The sequence below is a fragment of the Pristiophorus japonicus genome, chromosome 2 (genome assembly GCF_044704955.1).
Source record: "Pristiophorus japonicus isolate sPriJap1 chromosome 2, sPriJap1.hap1, whole genome shotgun sequence".
Lineage (NCBI taxonomy): Eukaryota > Metazoa > Chordata > Chondrichthyes > Pristiophoridae > Pristiophorus > Pristiophorus japonicus.
Window position 1 is genome coordinate 173,878,468 of NC_091978.1, and position 21,867 is coordinate 173,900,334.

General features: G+C 48.1%; 1 protein-coding gene across 3 annotated transcripts in view; it reads right to left on the reverse strand.

Moving 5' to 3' along the window:
• Window positions 1–21,867, reverse strand: part of n4bp2 (NEDD4 binding protein 2) — a 141,601-nt gene that overhangs the window by 90,465 nt on the left and 29,269 nt on the right. For all 3 annotated transcript variants that reach the window (XM_070870377.1, XM_070870374.1, XM_070870375.1), the window contains exon 5: window positions 8,143–8,219. In XM_070870377.1, the coding sequence (XP_070726478.1) occupies window positions 8,143–8,219 (77 nt within the window). The remainder of the gene's footprint in view (window positions 1–8,142; window positions 8,220–21,867) is intronic.

Genomic DNA, 21,867 nt, shown 5'->3' on the forward strand with positions numbered 1-21,867 from the left:
GAGTAATTATAGGTCAGTCAGCCTAACCTCGGTGGTGGGAAAATTATTGGAAAAATTCTGAAGGACAGGATAAACCTTAATTTAGAAAGACACGGATTAATCAAGGACAGTCAGCATGGATTTGTTAGGGAAGTTCGTGTCCGCCGAACTTGTTTGAACTTTTTCAGGAGGTAACAAGGAGGGTCGATAAGGGTAGTGCATTTGATGTGTAAACGGATTTTAGCAAAGCTTTTGATAAGATCCCACATGGTAGACTGGTCACGAAAAGTAAAAGCCCTTGGGATCCAAGGCAAAGTGGCAAGTTGGATCCAAAATTGCCTCAGAGGCAGAAGCAAAGAATAATTGTTGATGGGTGTTTTTGTGACTGGAAGGCTGTAGGGTTCCGTAGGGCTCAGTGCTAGGTCCGTTGCTTTTTCTGGTATATATCAATGATTTAGACTTGAATGTTGGGGGTATGATTAATAAGTTTGCTGATGACACTAAAATAGGCTATTTGGTTGATAATGAAGAAGAAAGCTGTAGACTGCAGGAAGATATCAATGAACTGGTCAGGTGGGCAGAACAGTGGCAAATGGAATTCAATCTGGAGAAATGTGAGGTAATGCATTTCGGGAGGGCGAACAAGGCAAGGGAACACACATTAAATGGTAGGACACTGAAAAGTGTAGAGGAACAAAGGGACCTTGGTGTGCATGTCCACCAATCCCTGAAGGTCACATGCCAGGTGGATAAAGTGGTTAAGAAGGCATACGGAATGCTTGTCTTCATTAGCCGAGGCATAGAATACAAGAGCAGGGAGGTTATGAGAGAGTCCGAGAGCGGAAGTCCGTAAGTTCGGGAGGCCAGGAGTCCTCGGAGCAGGAGGGCCGGAGGTAGGCGAGGAATTCACTTCTGACGAGGATCGGGGAGTCGGAAGAGGTTGGAGCGGAGCAGGGCGTGAGCAGCGAGGCCCATAAAAGGGGTCCAGAAGGCGGGAGAAGCCAGCTGGTGCAGGGGCAGAAGGTAAACAAATAGTAAAAAGAATTCGAAGTGTGATGTCACAGCCAAGAGGGCAAGTGATTGGCTGGTGGATTAATGAGCATTTAATCTTTTTCTTTTCTGATCATTAAGAAACCTTTGGCGTTGTTATCAATTAGGTTAATTTAAGGGTTAAGCCATGGCAGGAGAGCCCAGACCCATGTCATGCTCCACTTGTGCTATGTGGGAAATCAGGGAAGCTTCCAGTGTCCCCGACAACTATATATGCAGGAAGTGTGCCCAGCTGCAGCTCCTGACAGACCGTATTGTGGCACTGGAGCTGCAGGTGGATTCACTCTGGAGCATCCGCGATGCTGAGGATGTCGTGAATAGCATATTTAGTGAGTTGGTCACACCGCACGTAAAGGTTACACAGCCAGATAGGGAATGGCTGACCATCAGGCAGAGCAGGAGTAGGAAGGTAGTGCAGGGCTTCACTGCGGTCATCTCCCTCCAAAACAGATACACCACCTTGGGTACTTTGGGGGGAGATGGTTCATCAGGGGAAGGCAGCAGCAGCCAAGTCCATGGCACGAGGGGTGGCTCTACTGCTCAGGAGGGCAGGAAAAAGAGTGGGAGAGCTATAGTGATAGGGGATTCTATTGTAAGGGGAATAGATAGGCATTTCTGCGGCCGTAAACGAGACTCCAGGATGATATTTGCCTCCCTGGTGCAAGGGTCAAGGATGTCTCGGAGTGGCTGCAGCACATTCTGGAGGGGGAGGGTGAACAGCCAGCTGTCGTGGTACATACAGGTACCAACGATATAAGTAAAAAACAGGATGAGGTCCTACAAGCTCAATTTAGGGTGCTAGGAGCTAAATTAAAAAGTAGGACCTCAAAAGGTAGTAATCTCAGGATTGCTACCAATGCCACATGCTAATCAGAGTAGGAATTGCAGGATAGCTCAGATGAATACATGGCTTGAGGAATGGTGCAAGGGGGAGGGATTCAAATTCCTGGGACATTGGAACCAGTTCTGGGGGAGGTGGGACCAGTAGAAACCGTGGGCAGGACCAGAACCGATGTCCATGGGGGAATGTTTGCTCGTGCTGTTGGGGAGGGTTTAAAGGCAGGGGGATGGGAATCTATGCAGGGAGGCAGAGGAAAGTAAAAAGGGGACAGAAGCAAAAGGTAGGAAGGAGAAAAGCAAGAGTGGAGAGCAGAGAAATCAAGGGCAAAAATGAAGAAGGGCCACATTACAACATAATTCTAAAAGGACAAAGACAGTGTTAAAAAAACAAGCCTGAAGGCTCGGAGTCTCAATGCGAGGAGCATTCGTAATAAGCTGGATGAATTGACTGCGCAGATAGCTGTTAACGGATATGATGTAATTGGGATTACGGAGAAATGGCTCCAAGGTAACCAAGGCTGGGAACTCAACATCCAGGGGTATTCAATATTCAGGAAGGACAGACAGGAAGGAAAAGGAGGTGGGGTAGCGTTACTGGTTAAAGAGGAGATTAACACAATAGTACGGAAGCCATTAGCTTGGATGATGTGGAATCTATATGGGTAGAGCTGCGAAACACCAAAGGGCAGAAAACGTTAGTGGGAGTTGTGTACAGATGACCAAACAGTAGTAGGGAGGTTGGGGATGGCATCAAACAAGAAATTAGGGATGCATGCAATAAGGGTACAGCAGTTATTGTGGGTGATTTTAATCTGCATTTTGATTGGGCTAACCAAACTGGTAGCAATACAGTGGAGGAGGATTTCCTGGAGCGTAATAGGGATGGTTTTCTCGACCAGTATGTCGAGGAACCAACGAGAGAGGCGGCCATCCTCAACTGGGTCTTGTGTAACGAGGGGATTAATTAGCAATCTGGTCATGGGGAAGAGTGACCATAATATGGTAGAATTCTTCATGAAGATGGAGAGTGACACAGTTAATTCAGAGACTCGGGTCCTGAACTTAAAGAAAGGTAACTTCGATGGTATGAGACGTGAATTGGCTAGGATAGACTCGCCAAAGATACTTAAAGGGTTGACTGTGGATAGGCAATGGCAGACATTTAAAGAACACATGGATTAACTACAACCAACAATTGTTCATCTGTGTGGCATAAGAATAAAAAAGGGAAGGTGGCTCAACCGTGGCTAACAAGGGAAAGTGTTAAATCCAAGAGGCATATAAATTGGCCAGAAAAAGCAGCAAACCTGAGGACTGGGAGAAATTTAGAATTCAGCAGAGTAGGACGAAAGGTTTAATTAGGAAGGGAAAAATAGAGTATGAAAGTAAGCTTGCAGGGAACATAAAAACTGACTTCACGTATCTATAGAAGCTTTTACAGACAAAAATATTAGTGAAGACAAATGTAGGTCCCTTGCAGTCAGAATCAGGTGAATTCATAATGGGGAATAAGGAAATGGCAGACCAATTGAACAAGTACTTAGGTTTTGGCTTCACTCAGGAAGACACAAATAACCTCCCGAAAATACTAGTGGACCGATGGTCGAGCACGAAGGGGGAACTGAGGGAAATCCTTATTGGTCAGGAAATGGTGTTAGGGAAATTGAAGGGACTGAAGGCTGATAAATCCCCAGGGCCTGATAGTCTGCATCCCAGATTACTTAAGGAAGTGGCCTAGAAATAGTGGATGCATTGGTGGTCATTTTCCAACAATCCATGGATTCTGGTTCAGTTCCTATGGATTGGAGGGTAGCTAATGCAACCACACTTTTTAAAAAAAGGAGAAAGAGAGAAAACAGGGAAAAACAGGGAGTTAGCCTGACATCGGTGGTGGAGAAAATGTTGGAATCAATTATTAAAGATGTAATAGCAGCGCATTTGGAAAGCAGCGACAGGATCGGTCCAAGTCAGCATGGATTTGTGAAAGGGAAATCATGCTTGACAAATCTTCTGGAATTTTTTGAGGATGTAACTAGTAGAGTGGACAAGGGAGAACCAGTGGGTGTGGTGTATTTGGACTTTCAAAAGGCTTTTGACAAGGTCCCACACAAGAGATTGGTGTGCAAAATTAAAGCACATGGTATTGGGGGTAATGTATTGACGTGGATAGAGAAATGGTTGGCAGGCAGGAAGCAGAGAGTCGGGATAAACGGGTCCTTTTCAGAATGGCAGGCAGTGACTTGTGGGGTGCCGCAGGGCTCAGTGTTGGGACCTCAGCTATTTACAATATACATCAATGATTTAGATGAAGGAATTGAGTGTAATATCTCCACGTTTGCAGATGACACTACGCTGGGTGGCAGTGCGAGCTGCGAGGAGGATGCTAGGAGGCTGCAAGGGGACTTCGACAGGTTAGGTGAGTGTGCAAATATATGGCAGATGCAGTATAATGTGGATAAGTGTGAGGTTATCCACTTTGGTGGCAAAATCAGGAAGGCAGATTATTAGCTGAATGGTGACAGATTAGTAAAAGGGGAGGTGCAACGAGACCTGGATGTCATGGCACATCAGTCATTGAAGGTAGGCATGCAGGTACAGCAGGCAGTAAAGAAAGCAAATAGCATGCTGGCCTTCATAGCAAGGATTTGAGTATAGGAGCAGATAGGTCTTACTGCAGTTGTACAGGGCCTTGGTGAGACCACACCTTCAGTTATTGTGTGCAGTTTTGGTCTCCTAATCTGAGGAAGGACATTCTTGCTATTGGGAGAGTGCAGCGAAGGTTCACCAGACTGATTCTCGGGATGGCAGGACTGATATATGAAGAAAGACTAGATCGACTAGGCTTATGTTCACTGGAATTTAGGTGAATGAGAGGGGATCTCATAGAAACATATAAAATTCTGACGGGATTGGACAGGTTAGATGCAGGAAAAATGTTCCCGATGTTGGGGAAGTTCAGAACCAGGGGACACAGTTTAAGGATAAGGGGTAAGCCATTTAGGACCGAGATGAAGAGAAACTTCTTCACTCAGAGAATTGTGAACCTATGGAATTCTCTACCACAGAAAGTTGTTGAGGCCAGTTTGTTAGATATATTCAAAAGGGAGTTCGATGTGGTCCTTACAGCTAAAGGGATCAACGGGTATGGAGAGAAAGCAGGAATGGGGTACTGAAGTTGCATGATCAGCCATGATCATATTGAATGGTGGTACAAGCTCGAAGGGCCAAATGGCGTAGTCCTGCACCTATTTTCTATGCTTGAACTGTATAATACACGAGGTCAGCCACAGCTAGATTACTGCGTGCAGTTCTGGCCACATCACAGGAAAGATGTGATTGCACTACAGAGTATACAGAGGAGATTTACGAGGATGTTGCTTCGACGGAAGAATTTTAGCTGTGAAGAAAGATTGGATAGGCTGGGTTTGCTTTCTTTGCAATGGAGGAGGCTGAGGGGAGACCTTATTGAGGTGTTTAAAATGATGAGGGGCCTAGATATAGTGGATAGGAAGGACCTATTTCCCTTAGCAGAGGGGTCAACAACCAAGGGGCATAGATGTAAAGCAATTGGTAGGAGGTTTAGAGGGGATTTGAGGGGAACATTTTTTATCCACAGGGTGGCGGAGGTCTGGAACTCACTGGCTGAAAGGGTGGTAGAGACAGAAACCCTGACCACATTTTAAAAAGTACTTGGATAAGCACATAAAGTGTCGTAACCTACAATGCTACGAACCAAGAGCTGGAAAGTGGGATTAGGCTGGATATCTCTGTCGGCCGGCGCAAACACGATGGGCCGTAATGGCCTCCTTCCATGCTGTACATTTCTATGATTCTATGATCCCCATAACCCTCGATTCCTCTGGAGTCCAAAAGTCTATCGATCTCAGCCTTGAATATACTGAACAAGTAAACATCCACAGCCCTCTGGGGTAGAGTTCCAAAGATTCACAACCCTCTGAGTGAAGAAATTTCTCATCTCTGTCCTAGATGGCTGACCTCATATCCTGAGACTATGCCCCCTAGTTCTAGACTCTCCAGCCAGGGGAAACAGCCTCTCAGCATCTTATGATAAGGTATCTCCTTCCGCAAAATACTCCCAAGGATCCATCCTTGGTCTTTTTTTCTGCCTCATCCAAGTGCTGTCCCTAGGCTACATCTTCCACAGATATGGAACCACTTTCCATGTGTAGGCGAGATCGGACACCCAGATCTAACTCTCAACAACTTCTCGTGACCCGTCTGTTGCCTCTGTGCCGTGAGACTGCTTGTCCAACATCCAGTCTTGGATGAATCCCAACTTCAATATCGTGAAGACTGAAGCAACCATCATTGGCTTCCGCCCCAAACTGCACTCCCTTGCCACTGATTCCATTTTCTTTTCTCAGGTTGAACCTCATGGTTAGCAACCTCAGCATTCTGTTTGACCCAGAGCTGAGCTCCAGACTCCATGTCCCCTCCATCACTCAGATCATTTACACCCACCCTTGCAATACCAACCACCTCTATCTCTCTGCTGCTGAAATCCTGTGTCAACTGTACACTTGACGACTCCTACACTCTTCTTGCTGGCAGCACATCCACCATCTTCTACAAACTCAAACATGTGTCCGTAACTCTGCCCTGCACTAGTTCCTGTTTAGAAATCATCCTAACTTTACACAATCTAAGCTGGTTTCCCATCTTGCAAAGCCTCAAATTTTAAATCCTCATCAACCTCCGCTATGGCCTTACCCGACCCTAACTCCACAACCTCTTCTAGTTCCATACCACTCTCCAAACACTCCTTTCCTCTGGCTCCAGCCTCGAGTGCATCTTTCCCTCCCTTCACTCCACTGCTAGCAGCAGTGCCTTCAACCATCTGTGTCTTGTCTGGAAAACTCTTTCTACACCACTCCATTCTTCTCTCCTCCTTAAAAATCTTCTCAAACCCCATCTCTTCACCCAAGCTTTTGGTCAGCCCTCCAAATCTCTCCATTCCTATATTCGGCATCCATTTTCCATCTGCTTTGCTGTGAAGCACCTTGGGTTGTTCTTTAACAGCTCTTGAATTTAATGTAAATCATTAATGTCACTTCATTTTTCCTTGTGGACATTGCCCATTCTAATATAGGTGGTGTGGTTCTGACAGCCACCAGTTATGACTTCCAACTGATCTGATTGTTAATATGAACTAATCTCCAATCCCAATGATTTTTTTTAATTGCAAAACGCTGACAAGCTGACGCATGGATTGAAAAACTGATGATTTCTGTTGCAAGGGTATGTGAGAGTACATGGTAAACTATCTGGGCAGATTTTATACAGCACATGCAAATTGTATGTGGTATCCAGGATATGCAACCTAAAAAAAAGTTTTTTTTTTTTTTTAAATGTTTTTGAATAAACATCATATTTTACAGAAGCAACTTATGATGAGAGACCACCACATTTCACAACATTTTAGCTGTTATATGTAGTGAAAAGCTTTAAGGAATAGGATCTGACATTTTGACTTTGTGATAGCACAAACTGAACATAAATGAAACCACACTCTGCAGAGGAAACCGAAAAAGTGCCACCATTTTAACCTACAAACTGCTCTTCAGATGGTGCAATTTTGCCATGCTTTGTTAGAACATTGTTTTTTTGGATGACTTCGAAGCATTCCAAGTATATTTTAACATTTTCGATATCAGCACAAAAACAAGAATGGTTAATGTACCATTGTGATTATTACTGTGTTTGGTTGGATTGTCTGTAAAACATCCGAAGTGTTCCTCTGATGTGGATCTTATTGTTCAGGCACCAAAAGGACCATTTTAAAAGTGGTTTTACCACTTTAGCTTGGCACAGTTGATAGCACTTACACCTCAGTCCAAGTTTTAAGCACACACTTTAATGGAGTACTGCACTATCAAAGGTGCCATCTTTCAGAAGAGATGTTAAACCAGGGCCCGATCTACTTGATCAGATGAATATTAAAATACCATGGAATCATTCGAACAGAACCAGGGAGTTCTCCAAGTGTTTATTCTTCAACCAACACCACCAAAAACAAGTTGCCTGGTCATTTAATTAATTTATTTTTGGTGGGACCTCACTGTGTGCAAATCGTAGGCCGAGCTTTCCGACATGACAGTGACTTTACTTCACAAATAATTATTGGATGTGAAGCACTTTGGGTCATAATGTGACAAATTACTAACTTTCCTTCAGGTTAATGGATCATGAGCAAAGTAACTAGTGCTGCCATAACTTCACATCACCAAGACGGGGAAAAAAAGGTAATCTCACCGTTCAAGCTCCCGTGGTTTAAACTTCCACCAGGTATCTGGTTCACGAAATACAACTTTATAGTTGTGTTTAAAAGCCTGCACAAAAGAAAATAAATCAAAATCTGTGATAATAAAAGCCAAGACAAGCTATTGCATTTTTAAGACACCTCACAGTCTTAAAATACCTTATGAAGTCTGAGTTTTCAATAAAGGCAGATGTGGGTACATTCATGTAATACTTCTATATTGCACGCACATATCCTAAAATAATAAAAATTGCATGATGAAAAATTATTTTTAAACTGCATGCTTAAAAATGGATCTCCCATGTCATTGCTCATGGCAAGTTGAAGATCCTATGCCTTATGACACACAATGTATTATCAGGACCACAGATTTACAGTAAATGAATTACATCTAATTCTGTTTATTATCTATTCCAATTTTTCCTTCTGCTTTTGGTCAAATTCAGCAACTCTGTCCAATATCCGTGAAAACCACAAATTACCTACATTATTACTTGTTCCTTAATTTATATATTAATTTTTCATCGCTTAACTTTATTCATGCAACTTAAGGGTATCTTTTCCAAAAGATTTTAAAACCAGCTACAGCGTAATTTTAATAATTTTTTTTTTTAGGTAAAGAGAAATATAGATTTGTATGGACGAATAAGTACAGCACCTCTTTTAAAAAAAATTTATGCTGAGAATTCAAAAGCAACCATTGCTTACAAAGATATATGCAGCTGGGCGACCTATTTTATTTTGCTAATGTACGAGAAACACTAATTATTTGCAATCTCGCAAACAATTAAAAACACTTGCTTCAAGGGAATCTAAAAATGAGACCACTGAAACCAGTTTCCTGGATGTGTTATTGTGCTTGTGCCGAAATTAAGTTGACAGTGCAGGATAATGGATGCGAACATGCTTTACACTGACTGGCTGCATTGGCAGCACTGATCCCATCAGGCCTCTATGCTCAATAATGTGGAGAATGCCGATGCTTTGAAAGTACATTAGGAGGGCCGAATTTTCGAGTGGGTTTTCGCTGCGATTTGACCCTCCACAAAGCCCGGGCGAGATCCTCGGGTATCTGTTTGCAGCGGCACTTTCAAGTACCACCAGGAAGAGGTGCGCCGACGTGCAAAGACTCGGATTGCATTTGCGTCCAAGTTTCAGCACTCTCCCGACCCTCACGCCACGCCCAGAATAGCGACAGGTCGAACCTGTTGGTGCAACCCTGCCAGCAGCGCTAAGTATGAAATGCTGCAAAAAAGGCAAGTTAAAGTTTTTATTTTTTAATTTGTTTGCAGCGATTACATAGTTAAGGGTCTTGTAAACATTTTTGGAATGCTTTTTTCTTTTCTCCCCCCTCCCAAGGCCTCTCTTGCAGTGCTCCTGGCCCCGGACTAAAGTTGCCGAAACTCGCGTTTTACGCCGCGAATGCTTGTGCAACACCTCCCTTACCGATGCGCCCCATGCGCTGACACAAAGGCTGAAAGTTCAGGCTAAAAACAGTAGTGCAGCGAAAACGCTAAGTTTCACATATTGTAACCGTTTTCGCTGAAAAACCCCGAAAGCTGAAAATCCGGCCCAAGGTGTCCATCATCACATTATCAGCCGCACTCTCTCAAAATTGAATTCTTTGAAACTTTTGTCAAAACTCCTTCAAGAAGTGCATACTTCCTATTTTCACATTCCAGCAGCGACTTACATTTATATCGTGCCTTTAATGTAAAAAAAATCATATTATAAATGTGGACATAGGAATTTAAAATGGAAATATAAAAATGAGAGAATATTTTATCTTAAAATGGAGACTGAATTATGTCTGTGCACCTAGCTTCTAACCCTGCTTCACCTGAAGACCACATCTGGTCTGAACTACTCATGTGCAACATCACAGGTGATCAATGAGGCTATACAATTAAAAAGATTATCTATGTATATACTTCTTGTCCATTGCACTTCAGAGGTCACAAACAATTGAATATTTCTGTGTCATATTTGGAGGAAAATAAAGTGTAAATAAAAAGGCAATCTTTGGGAATGTACAATCTTGCCAGCAATAGAAATACAGGGGCTACAATGTCTGCAGCTTGTTAATGTTTTATAAGCTTACCCAGTATTTATCCAACAGCAATTATGTCTTACGAGCCTTAAGTGACATAGCTTCGCGCAAGCAGTAGAATAGCACATTATAGCATTTTAACGTGCAATGTACCTGTTTTTATGAAGCAGCACATCAAACTTACTGTAAGCAACACCATGGAAAATCAGCTACTGCAAAAGATGTGCATTTTATCCATCACACTTCAGATTGCATACGTATACAGGTGCAGCATTGAAAATCGGGAGTTCCGGAATACGGAGCGATCGGTGGCAGGGTAATCCAGAATCCGTAAAATGTTCCAGAATCCAGACCCGCCAACACTGGGACCCCGCTGCTGCCCAATCTCGGACCTCGCCGCCGCTGCCCTTACCTCGGGGCCTCCTCGCCGGCCCGCCCGAACACCTCCTCCGCGACGGGACTCGCCGGCCTGAACAGTTCCTCCACGAATCAAGTGGGCCTGCCCAAATACCTCCTTGGCGGGGGTGCCCGCCCAACTACCTCATCGACGGGGCCAGCAGCCCAAACAGCTCCTTGACATGCAAGGCTCCTTATTATTTTTATTTTTAATCCCTGCACAGCTGCATTCAGCTCACCTGAGGCCTTCCTGCTTAGCCCATTGCACCTAAAACTGCTGCATTCTGACCTATTCGTGGCTCGCACGGAACCCGGCGAATCCCTGGGCTATCAGGCCTAAACTCTGGCACGCAGCCTGGTATCTAACCGCTTCCTGGCCAGTTCTACCACATAATATTGTTCCTGGCATCTCCGATTTACTGCTGGCCTGAAACGGTTTTTTCAGCATTATTACTACGACTACCCTTGTCATAGCCTGCTTATTTTTACTGAAGCAAAAGAAGTGAATTCCTTCTTTTGATGTCTTCTTTACGACTCCTATTTTCTGAACCTTACCCACCAAGGTATACAAACTTTTCCACCTGTTCAACTGCATCTTCTCCAAATGAAATGTGTACATCTTCCTGATGTTTCCCAAATGACATGACCAGTCTTTTTTATGTTAATCTGTAATCCAACTACTCTCCATGTACACCTCATCAGTTAGTCTCTGTAAATCTGTTTGAGTAAGTTCAATATCAGCAAATCTTGAGATTTTTAAAAATCTTGCCACACAAGGAGCCTCCTCCACTATGATATTTTAGCACAAGATTGATTACGGTTTCCAATATTACATTAAATAAATCAGGCAATAATGTGCATCCTTGCCTCACCCCAACTGTTGATCTAAACCAATCCATCAGTTTCCTGTCCACTCCAACAGCTCTCAGGGACTTATTATATAGATGTCTTCCATCAATTTGACACGTTTCTCAGGAATACTAAACATTCTTAAGACACGCACTATCCACTGTTCCTTCGAAGCTGCGCACTAATCCTCGAGTTGACACACAGTTGAATTGAAATGCCAGCAGCTGGAACGGCCTGATCAACCAACAATGACTTTTCGGCCCTCGGCGCATGCACGGTATCAGAGATATGCACCAGATCCCATTTGCACATGCGCGGGTTTGCTGCAGCAACGCATGCGCAGTAGCCCCACCGTTGCAGCCTGCAGCACATACCAAACTGGATCTGTTGGGGTGGTAGTGAGAAGAGCGAGGATCAAAAGGAGAGAGAGAGAGGCTGGGACAGAGGGAGAGAGATAGGCAGACAGAGAGAGAGATAGGCAGACAGAGAGAGAGATAGGCAGACAGAGAGAGAGAGAGGGGGGGGGGAAGAAAGAGAGGGGGGGGGAAAGAAAGAGAGGGGGGGGGAAAGAAAGAGAGGGGGGGGAAGAAAGAGAGGGGGGAAGAAAGAGAGGGGGGGAAGAAAGAGAGGGGGGGAAGAAAGAGAGGGGGGGAAGAAAGAGAGGGGGGAAGAAAGAGAGGGGGGAAGAAAGAGAGGGGGGGGAAGAAAGAGAGGGGGGGGGAAGAAAGAGAGGGGGGGGGAAGAAAGAGAGGGGGGGGGAAGAAAGAGAGGGGGGGGGAAGAAAGAGAGGGGGGGGAAGAAAGAGAGGGGGGGGGAAGAAAGAGAGGGGGGGAAGAAAGAGAGGGGGGGGAAGAAAGAGAGGGGGGGGAAGAAAGAGAGGGGGGGGAAGAAAGAGAGGGGGGGGAAGAAAGAGAGGGGGGGGAAGAAAGAGAGGGGGGGGAAGAAAGAGAGGGGGGGGAAGAAAGAGAGGGGGGGGAAGAAAGAGAGGGGGGGGAAGAAAGAGAGGGGGGGGAAGAAAGAGAGGGGGGGGAAGAAAGAGAGGGGGGGGAAGAAAGAGAGGGGGGGGAAGAAAGAGAGGGGGGGGAAGAAAGAGAGGGGGGGGAAGAAAGAGAGGGGGGGGAAGAAAGAGAGGGGGGGAAGAAAGAGAGGGGGGGAAGAAAGAGAGGGGGGGAAGAAAGAGAGGGGGGGGAAGAAAGAGAGGGGGGGGAAGAAAGAGAGGGGGGGGAAGAAAGAGAGGGGGGGGAAGAAAGAGAGGGGGGGGAAGAAAGAGAGGGGGGGGAAGAAAGAGAGGGGGGGGAAGAAAGAGAGGGGGGGGAAGAAAGAGAGGGGGGGGAAGAAAGAGAGGGGGGGGAAGAAAGAGAGGGGGGGGAAGAAAGAGAGGGGGGGGAAGAAAGAGAGGGGGGGGAAGAAAGAGAGGGGGGGGAAGAAAGAGAGGGGGGGGAAGAAAGAGAGGGGGGGGAAGAAAGAGAGGGGGGGAAGAAAGAGAGGGGGGGGGAAGAAAGAGAGGGGGGGAAGAAAGAGAGGGGGGGGAAGAAAGAGAGGGGGGGGAAGAAAGAGAGGGGGGGGAAGAAAGAGAGGGGGGGAAGAAAGAGAGGGGGGGGAAGAAAGAGAGGGGGGGGAAGAAAGAGAGGGGGGAGAAGAAAGAGGGGGGGGGGAAGAAAGAGAGGGGGGGGAAGAAAGAGAGGGGGGAGAAGAATGAGGGGGGGGAAGAAAGAGAGGGGGGAAGAAAGAGAGGGGGGAAGAAAGAGGGGGGGGAAGAAGAGAGGGGGGGGAAGAAAGAGAGGGGGGGGAAGAAAGAGAGGGGGGGGATGAAAGAGTGGGGGGAGAAAGAGAGGGGGGGGGAAGGTAGAAGAGTGGGGGGGAGTAAGAGAGGGGGGGAAGAATGAGAGGGGGGGTGAGAGTGGGGGGGTAGATAGAGAGGGGGGAAAGAAGAGAGGGGGGAAGAATGTGTGGGGGGGTAAAGAAGAGTGAGGGGGGTTGTTGTGTGGGGGGGGATGTGTGGGGTGTGAGTGCTGTGTGTGTGTGGGGGGGGGGGGTGCCCCCCCGGGGGCCCGGGGGGGGAAGAAAGAGAGGGGGGGGGAAGAAAGAGAGGGGGGGGGAAGAAAGAGAGGGGGGGGGAAGAAAGAGAGGGGGGGGAAGAAAGAGAGGGGGGGGAAGAAAGAAGAGGGGGGGGGAGAAAGAGAGGGGGGGGAAGAAAGAGAGGGGGGGGAAGAAAGAGAGGGGGGGGAAGAAAGAGAGGGGGGGGAAGAAAGAGAGGGGGGGGAAGAAAGAGAGGGGGGGGAAGAAAGAGAGGGGGGGGAAGAAAGAGAGGGGGGGGAAGAAAGAGAGGGGGGGGGAAGAAAGAGAGGGGGGGAAAGAAAGAGAGGGGGGGGAAGAAAGAGAGGGGGGGAAGAAAGAGAGGGGGGGGAAGAAAGAGAGGGGGGGGAAGAAAGAGAGGGGGGGGAAGAAAGAGAGGGGGGGGAAGAAAGAGAGGGGGGGGAAGAAAGAGAGGGGGGGAAGAAAGAGGGGGGGGGAGAAAGAGGGGGGGAGAAGAGGGGGGGGGGAAGAAAGAGAGGAGGGGGGAAGAAAGAGAGGGGGGGGAAGAAAGAGAGGGGGGGGAAGAAAGAGAGGGGGGGGAAGAAAGAGAGGGGGGGGGAAGAAAGAGAGGGGGGGGAAGAAAGAGAGGGGGGGGAAGAAGAGAGGGGGGGAAGAAAGAGAGGGGGGGAAGAAAGAGAGGGGGGGGAAAGAGAGAGGGGGGGGAAGAAAGAGAGGGGGGGAAGAAAGAGGGGGGGGAAGAAAGAGAGGGGGGAAGAAAAGAGAGGGGGGGGAAGAAAGAGAGGGGGGGGGAAGAAAGAGAGGGGGGGGAAGAAAGAGAGGGGGGGGGAAGAAAGAGAGGGGGGGGGAAGAAAGAGAGGGGGGGGGAAGAAAGAGAGGGGGGGAAGAAAGAGAGGGGGGGAAGAAGAGAGGGGGGGGAAGAAAGAGAGGGGGGGAAGAAAGAGAGGGGGGGGAAGAAAGAGAGGGGGGGGAAGAAAGGAGGGGGGGGGAAGAAAGAGAGGGGGGGGGAAGAAAGAGAGGGGGGGGGAAGAAAGAGAGGGGGGGGAAGAAAGGAGGGGGGGGAAGAAAAGAGGGGGGGAAGAAAGAGAGGGGGGGGAAGAAAGAGAGGGGGGGAAGAAAGAGATGGGGGGGAAGAAAGAGAGGGGGGGGAAGAAAGAGAGGGGGGGAAGAAAGAGAGGGGGGGGAAGAAAGAGAGGGGGGGAAGAAAGAGAGGGGGGGGAAGAAAGAGAGGGGGGGGAAGAAAGAGAGGGGGGGAAGAAAGAGAGGGGGGGAAGAAAGAGAGGGGGGGGAAAGAAAGAGAGGGGGGAAGAAAGAGAGGGGGGGGGGAAGAAAGAGAGGGGGGGGGAAGAAAGAGGGAAAAGTGAGAGAGGAGAGGAGGGGGGGCCAGGTGAGGAGAGGAGAGGAGAAAGGGGGGGGGGGGGGTGTGGAGCGGGAGGAGTGGACCTGAAAACTGTTTGGGAGGGGCAGGAGCTGAAATAGAGGAGGGAGGCCCAAGTCCGATCTTCGTCGTCCCAGTGAGCCCATTCGGCCAGGGCGAGGGGCGGCGTGTATCAGGCCCCGCCCACAAAGACTCAGCGGCCTGGAGCTACTGCATATGCGCGCAACTCGAGCGCACATGTACAGAGGTCCCGGCACTGTTTTCAGCGCCGGGACCTGGCTCCGCCCCCCCACAGCTTGTGCTGCGCTGCGCCGAGGGCCTGCAATGTTCCAGCAGCGGGGAGAATACAGAGATAAGTTTTAGGCACGGTTTTTGTTCTAAAAAGTCGGCACAGCTCACGGAGTTGGGCTGTTCGAAGCGTGGGGGCAAACCTGGGCCCAATGAGTCTAAATGGGGTAGAGGTGCAAAGGGATCTCGGGGTATAGATTCACAAATCATTAAAAGTAGCAATGCAGGTTTAAAAAAAAGCCATAAAAGTGCAAATAAAGCACTGGAATTGATTTAAAACGCAGAGAAGTTATGTTAAACTTATATAGAACCATGTCTGATTGTCTCATGATTTGAGACGGTGGGGTGGCAATATGGCATTACTGCATATATGCTTAAAAGTTGTTCTTGTTGTAAAAGTTGTTGTAAAATTTGCTCACGGACCTAATAGTCACGCTCAAAGGAGTTTGTCGCCTGCTCAGTACAAATTTTTTTTTAATGAAAGAGGGAACATGAGCTGTATCCCTTCTTGCCATACACTGTCAAAGGCCTGATTAAAATCACGAGCAATGGCTTCTCTTCCCACTCCCGCATTGTTACCTCTGGTGTCCTCCATCCTTGGCCACTCCAATTTTTCATCCCTTGGCGACATCATCCGACAACACGGCATTAGTTTCCACATGTACGCTGACAACACCCAGCTCGACCTCACCACCACTTCTCTTGACCCCTCCATGGTCTCGTCAAACTGCTTGTCCAATATCCAATAGTGGATGAGCAGAAATGTTCTCCAATTAAATATTGGGAAGACCGAAGCCATTGTCTTTGTTCCTTGCTACAAACTGCGTTCCCTAGCCACCGATTCCATCCCTCTCCCAGTATCTGTCTTGTGGCTGAACCAGACTGTTCGCAACCTAGGTGTCATATTTGACCCTGAAATGAGCTCCCAGCCACATATCCGCAGCATAACCAAAATCGCCTATTTCCACCTCAAACATCGCCCGTCTCCACCCCTGCCTTAGCTCATCTGCTGCTGAAACCCTCATCCATGCCTTTGTTACCTCGAGACTTGACTAACTCCAATGCACTCTTGGCTGGCCTCCCACATTCTACCGTACGTAAACTTGAGGTCATCCAAAACTCAGCAACCAGTGTCCTAACTTGCACCAAGTCCCGCTCACCTGTCACCCCTGTGCTCGTCAACCTACATTGGCTCCCGGTTAAGCAACGCCTCGATTTCAAAATTCTCATCCTTGTTTACAAATCCCTCGCCCATCCCTATCTCTAAACTCCTTCAGGCTCAGAACCCCCCACCACCATTCCGAGATGCTTGCGCTCCTTAAATTCTGTTTTCTTAAGCATCTCAGTTTATAACTGCTCAACTATTGGTGGCCATGCCTTCAGCTGCTTCGGCCTCAAGCTCTGGAACTCCCACCCTAAACCTCGCTTTCCTCCTTTAAGACGCTCCTCAAAACCTACCTCCAACTGCCATAATTTCTTCTTATGCGGCTCGGTATTAAATTTAATTGTTTTGTCTTATAACACTCCTGTGAAGCGCCTTGGGATAGACCTCGAAACATAGAAAATAGGTGCAGGAGTAGGTCATTCGGCCCTTCGAGCCTGCACCGCCAATGAGTTCATGGCTGAACATGCAACTTTAGTACCCCATTCCTGCTTTCTCGCCATACCCCTTGACCCCCCCTAGTAGTAAGGACTACATCTAACTCCTTTTTGAATATATTTTGTGAATTGGCCTCAGCAACTTTCTGTGGTAGAGAATTCCACAGGTTCACCACTCTCTGGGTGAAGAAGTTTCTCCTCATCTCGGTCCTGGAGTTCAGAAGAATGAGAGGGGATCTCATAGAAACGTTTAAAATTCTGACGGGTTTAGACAGGTTAGATGCAGAAAGAATGTTCCCAATGTTGGGGAAGTCCAGAACCAGGGGTCACAGTCTGAGGATAAGGGGTAAGCCATTTAGGACCGAGATGAGGAGAAACTTCTTCACCCAGAGAGTGGTGAACCTGTGGAATTCTCTACCACAGAAAGTAGTTGAGGCCAATTCACTAAATATATTCAAAAGGGAGTTAGATGAAGTCCTTACTACTCGGGGGATCAAGGGTTATGGCGAGAAAGCAGGAAGGGGTACTGAAGTTTCATGTTCAGCCATGAACTCATTGAATGGCGGTGCAGGCTAGAAGGGCTGAATGGCCTACTCCTGCACCTATTTTCTATGTTTCTATGTTTCTATGTAAATGGCTTACCCCTTTTATCCTTAGACTGTAACCCCTGGTTCTGGACTTCCCCAACATTGGGAACATTCTTCCTGCATCTAACCTGTCTAAACCCGTCAGAATTTTAAACGTTTCTATAAGATCCCTCTCATTCTTCTGACTCCAGTGAATACAAGCCCAGTTGATGCAGTCTTTCTTGATATGTCAGTCCCGCCATCCCGGGAATCAGTCTGGTGAACCTTCGCTGCACTCCCTCAATAGCAAGAATGTCCTTCCTCAAGTTAGGAGACCAAAACTGTACACAATACTCCAGGTGTGGACTCACCAAGGCCCTGTACAACTCTGTAGTAACACCTCCCTGCCCCTGTACTCAAATCCCCTCGCTATGAAGGCCAACATGCCATTTGCTTTCTTAACCGCCTGCTGTACCTGCATGCCAACCTTCAATGACTGATGTACCATGACACCCAGATCTCGTTGCACCTCCCCTTTTCCTAATCTGTCACCATTCAGATAATAATGTGTCTCTGTTTTTACCACCAAAGTGGATAACCTCACATTTATCCACATTATACTGCATCTGCCATGCATTTGCCCACTCACCTAACCTATCCAAGTCACTCTGCAGCCTCATAGCATCCTCCTTGCAGCTCACACTGCCACCCAACTTAGTGTCATCCGCAAATTTGGAGATACTACATTTAATCCCCTCGTCTAAATCATTAATGTACAATGTAAACAGCTGGGGCCCCAGCACAGAACCTTGCGGTACCCCACTAGTCACTGCCTGCCATTCTGAAAAGTACCCATTTACTCCTACTCTTTGCTTCCTGTCTGCCAACCAGTTCTGAATCCACGTCAGCACACTACCCCCAATCCCATGTGCTTTAACTTTGCACATTAAACTCTTGTGTGGGACCTTGTCGAAAGCCTTCTGAAAGTCCAAATACACCACATCAACTGGTTCCCCCTTGTCCACTCTACTGGAAACATCCTCGAGGAGGATGCTATGAGGCTGCAGAGTGACTTGGATAGGTTCGGTGAGTGGGCAAATGCATAGCAGATGAAGTATAATGTGGATAAATGTGAGATTATCCACTTTGGTGGTAAAAACAGAGACAGACTATTATCTGAATGGTGACAGATTAGGATGTTTTACTATGTGAAAAGCGCTATATAAATACATGTTATTGTTGTTGTAAAATCTATGAAGTTGTTGTAACAATGAATGTTGTGTTCTATAAATTTCTCTGAAATCTGTCATATCACAAAGTTGATCTATCGTACTATTATACTGGCTTTATACTATATGTGCAAATACAGTAAGCGAATAAAGTACAAGTGCCCATATCCCTGAAAACCAGTAAAAAGCTGCTAAAAGGCAGGGGAGGCTGGGAATCGGATTGCAGTGGCCAAATTGGTCAAAACGGGTTGGGACAGTGATTCTCAGCCAACTCCTCCCAGTGCTGCCACAACACAGGACTTCCCACCAGTGCTTCCAGATCTCACCTTCAACACCCCACCCCTCACATAACCCTGGGTGCTGCCTAACCCAGGGTCCCAGGGTCCCAACCACACACAGCTTGGACTTCTCCCAGGGCAAATCCTCAGGACACACTGTAGTGACCCCACCCTCGCTGTGCCAAATGCTGGACCACCGCCCACCCACACATTATTAATTGTATAGCCTCTTCACAAAATGTGTACTTTTGTTCTGACGGTACTGCAGTGCAGTTTCTGTCCAAAATGCTCCAACATACTTTTTGATCAGCTCACAAAAATGAAATCATAGCTCTCTATTCCAACTCAACTAGTCAAAAACCATAATTTATTTTCAAAATCCTTCCAGTGCCAGTTTTCTTTGTAACCAATTTGTAATGTCCAAAATAACTTTGTAACATAAGCACACATTGCATATTTCACAATCTTACCTATAAAATTGCCTTTTGTATCAGAAAGCCTTTATTAATATTTTATTATAGAATCATAGATGATTGCAGCACAGGAGGCCATCATTCGGCCCATCGAGTCCCCACTGGCGGACGGACGTATGAAGAAAGACTGGATCGACTAGGCTTATATTCACTGGAATTTAGAAGAATGAGGGGATCTCATAGAAACATATAAAATTCTGACGGGATTGGACAGGTTAGATGCAGGAAGAATGTTCCCAATGTTGGGGAAGTCCAGAACCAGGGGTCACAGTCTAAGGTTAAGGGGTAAGCCATTTAGGACCGAGATGAGGAGAAACTTCTTCACTCAGAGAATTGTAAACCTGTGGAATTCTCTACCACAGAAAGTTGTTGATGCCAGTTTTAGATATATTCAAAAGGGAGTTAAATGTGGCCCTTACGGCTAAAGGGATCAAGGGGTATGGAGAGAAAGCAGGAATGGGGTACTGAAGTTGCATGATCAGCCATGATCATATTGAATGGTGGTGCAGGCTCGAAGAGCAGAATGGCTTACTCCTGCACCTACTTTATATGGCCCCAAGTTTCGCCATGATTTGCTCCTGATTTTTTAGGAGCAACTGGCGAAGGATCATCGACTTAAAATGTTATCACTAACTTACTCTCTCCACAGATGCTGCCTGAACTGCTGAATGTTTCTAGCATTTTCTGTTTTTATTTTAATTTTCAGTGAGCAGAAACATGCCTCCCACTGGTGGTCCTTTTGTAACACTTTCTATGCAATTTTATTTCCATTTGCTACCAATATTCCTAACAGATAATTGTGCATCAGCGAGAAACTTTGGCCCCAAGTTTCCACATGATTTGCTCCTGATTTTTAGGAGCAACTGGTGTAGAACGGAGTATCTTAGAAATCGGAATTCTCGTCATTTAGTTTGCTCCAGTTCTAGTCAGTTAGAACAGTTTCACTTTGGAACAGAATTTTTTTTTCAAAAGGGGGCGTGTCCGGCCACTTACGCCTGTTTTCAAAGTTTCGTCAGTGAAAACTTACTCCAAACTAACTTAGAATGGAGTAAGTGAAGATTTTTGTACGCTCGAAAAAACCTTGTCTACACTTTAGAAAATCAGGCCTAGGTTACAAATCAGGCGTAGGGAATGGTGGGGGTTTAAAGGGAAGTTTACAAACAGTAAACACTTCAGTTTTACAAATAAAGAGCCATCATCAATAATAAAAACATCACTAAATTAACCAATAAATGAATCAAAAAAAATTAATAAGAAATAATTTTTTTTTAAATCAATAAATAAAACATTTTCTACTTACCGACTGCAGCACCAGGTGCCCTCCAACAGCGTGCTGGGAGGCCCCCCCATTGTGTCTCTGTCAGTGTCTCTATCTCTCTGTCTGTCTCTCGCATTCCCTGTCTGACAGCGAGAGACGGGGAGAAGGAAGAGGAAGAAGAGGAAGGGGGAGGAGGAGGAGAGGGCGGGGGGGGGGAGAAAGGAGAGGGCGGGGGGGGGAGAAAGGAGAGGGCGGGGGGGGGGAGAAAGGAGAGGGCGGGGGGGGGGAGAAAGGAGAGGGCGGGGGGGGGAGAAAGGAGAGGGCGGGGGGGGGAGAAAGGAGAGGGCGGGGGGGGGAGAAAGGAGAGGGCGGGGGGGGGAGAAAGGAGAGGGCGGGGGGGGGAGAAAGGAGAGGGGGGGGGGGGAGAAAGGAGAGGGCGGGGGGGGGAGAAAGGAGAGGGCGGGGGGGGGAGAAAGGAGAGGGCGGGGGGGGGAGAAAGGAGAGGGCGGGGGGGGGAGAAAGGAGAGGGCGGGGGGGGGAGAAAGGAGAGGGCGGGGGGGGGAGAAAGGAGAGGGCGGGGGGGGGAGAAAGGAGAGGGCGGGGGGGGGGAGAAAGGAGAGGGCGGGGGGGGGGAGAAAGGAGAGGGCGGGGGGGGGAGAAAGGAGAGGGCGGGGGGGGGAGAAAGGAGAGGGCGGGGGGGGGAGAAAGGAGAGGGCGGGGGGGGGAGAAAGGAGAGGGCGGGGGGGGGAGAAAGGAGAGGGCGGGGGGGGGAGAAAGGAGAGGGCGGGGGGGGGAGAAAGGAGAGGGCGGGGGGGGGAGAAAGGAGAGGGCGGGGGGGGGAGAAAGGAGAGGGCGGGGGGGGGAGAAAGGAGAGGGCGGGGGGGGGAGAAAGGAGAGGGCGGGGGGGGGAGAAAGGAGAGGGCGGGGGGGGGAGAAAGGAGAGGGCGGGGGGGGGAGAAAGGAGAGGGCGGGGGGGGGAGAAAGGAGAGGGCGGGGGGGGGAGAAAGGAGAGGGCGGGGGGGGGAGAAAGGAGAGGGCGGGGGGGGGAGAAAGGAGAGGGCGGGGGGGGGAGAAAGGAGAGGGCGGGGGGGGGAGAAAGGAGAGGGCGGGGGGGGGAGAAAGGAGAGGGCGGGGGGGGGAGAAAGGAGAGGGCGGGGGGGGGAGAAAGGAGAGGGCGGGGGGGGGAGAAAGGAGAGGGCGGGGGGGGGAGAAAGGAGAGGGCGGGGGGGGGAGAAAGGAGAGGGCGGGGGGGGGAGAAAGGAGAGGGCGGGGGGGGGGAGAAAGGAGAGGGCGGGGGGGGGGGAGAAAGGAGAGGGCGGG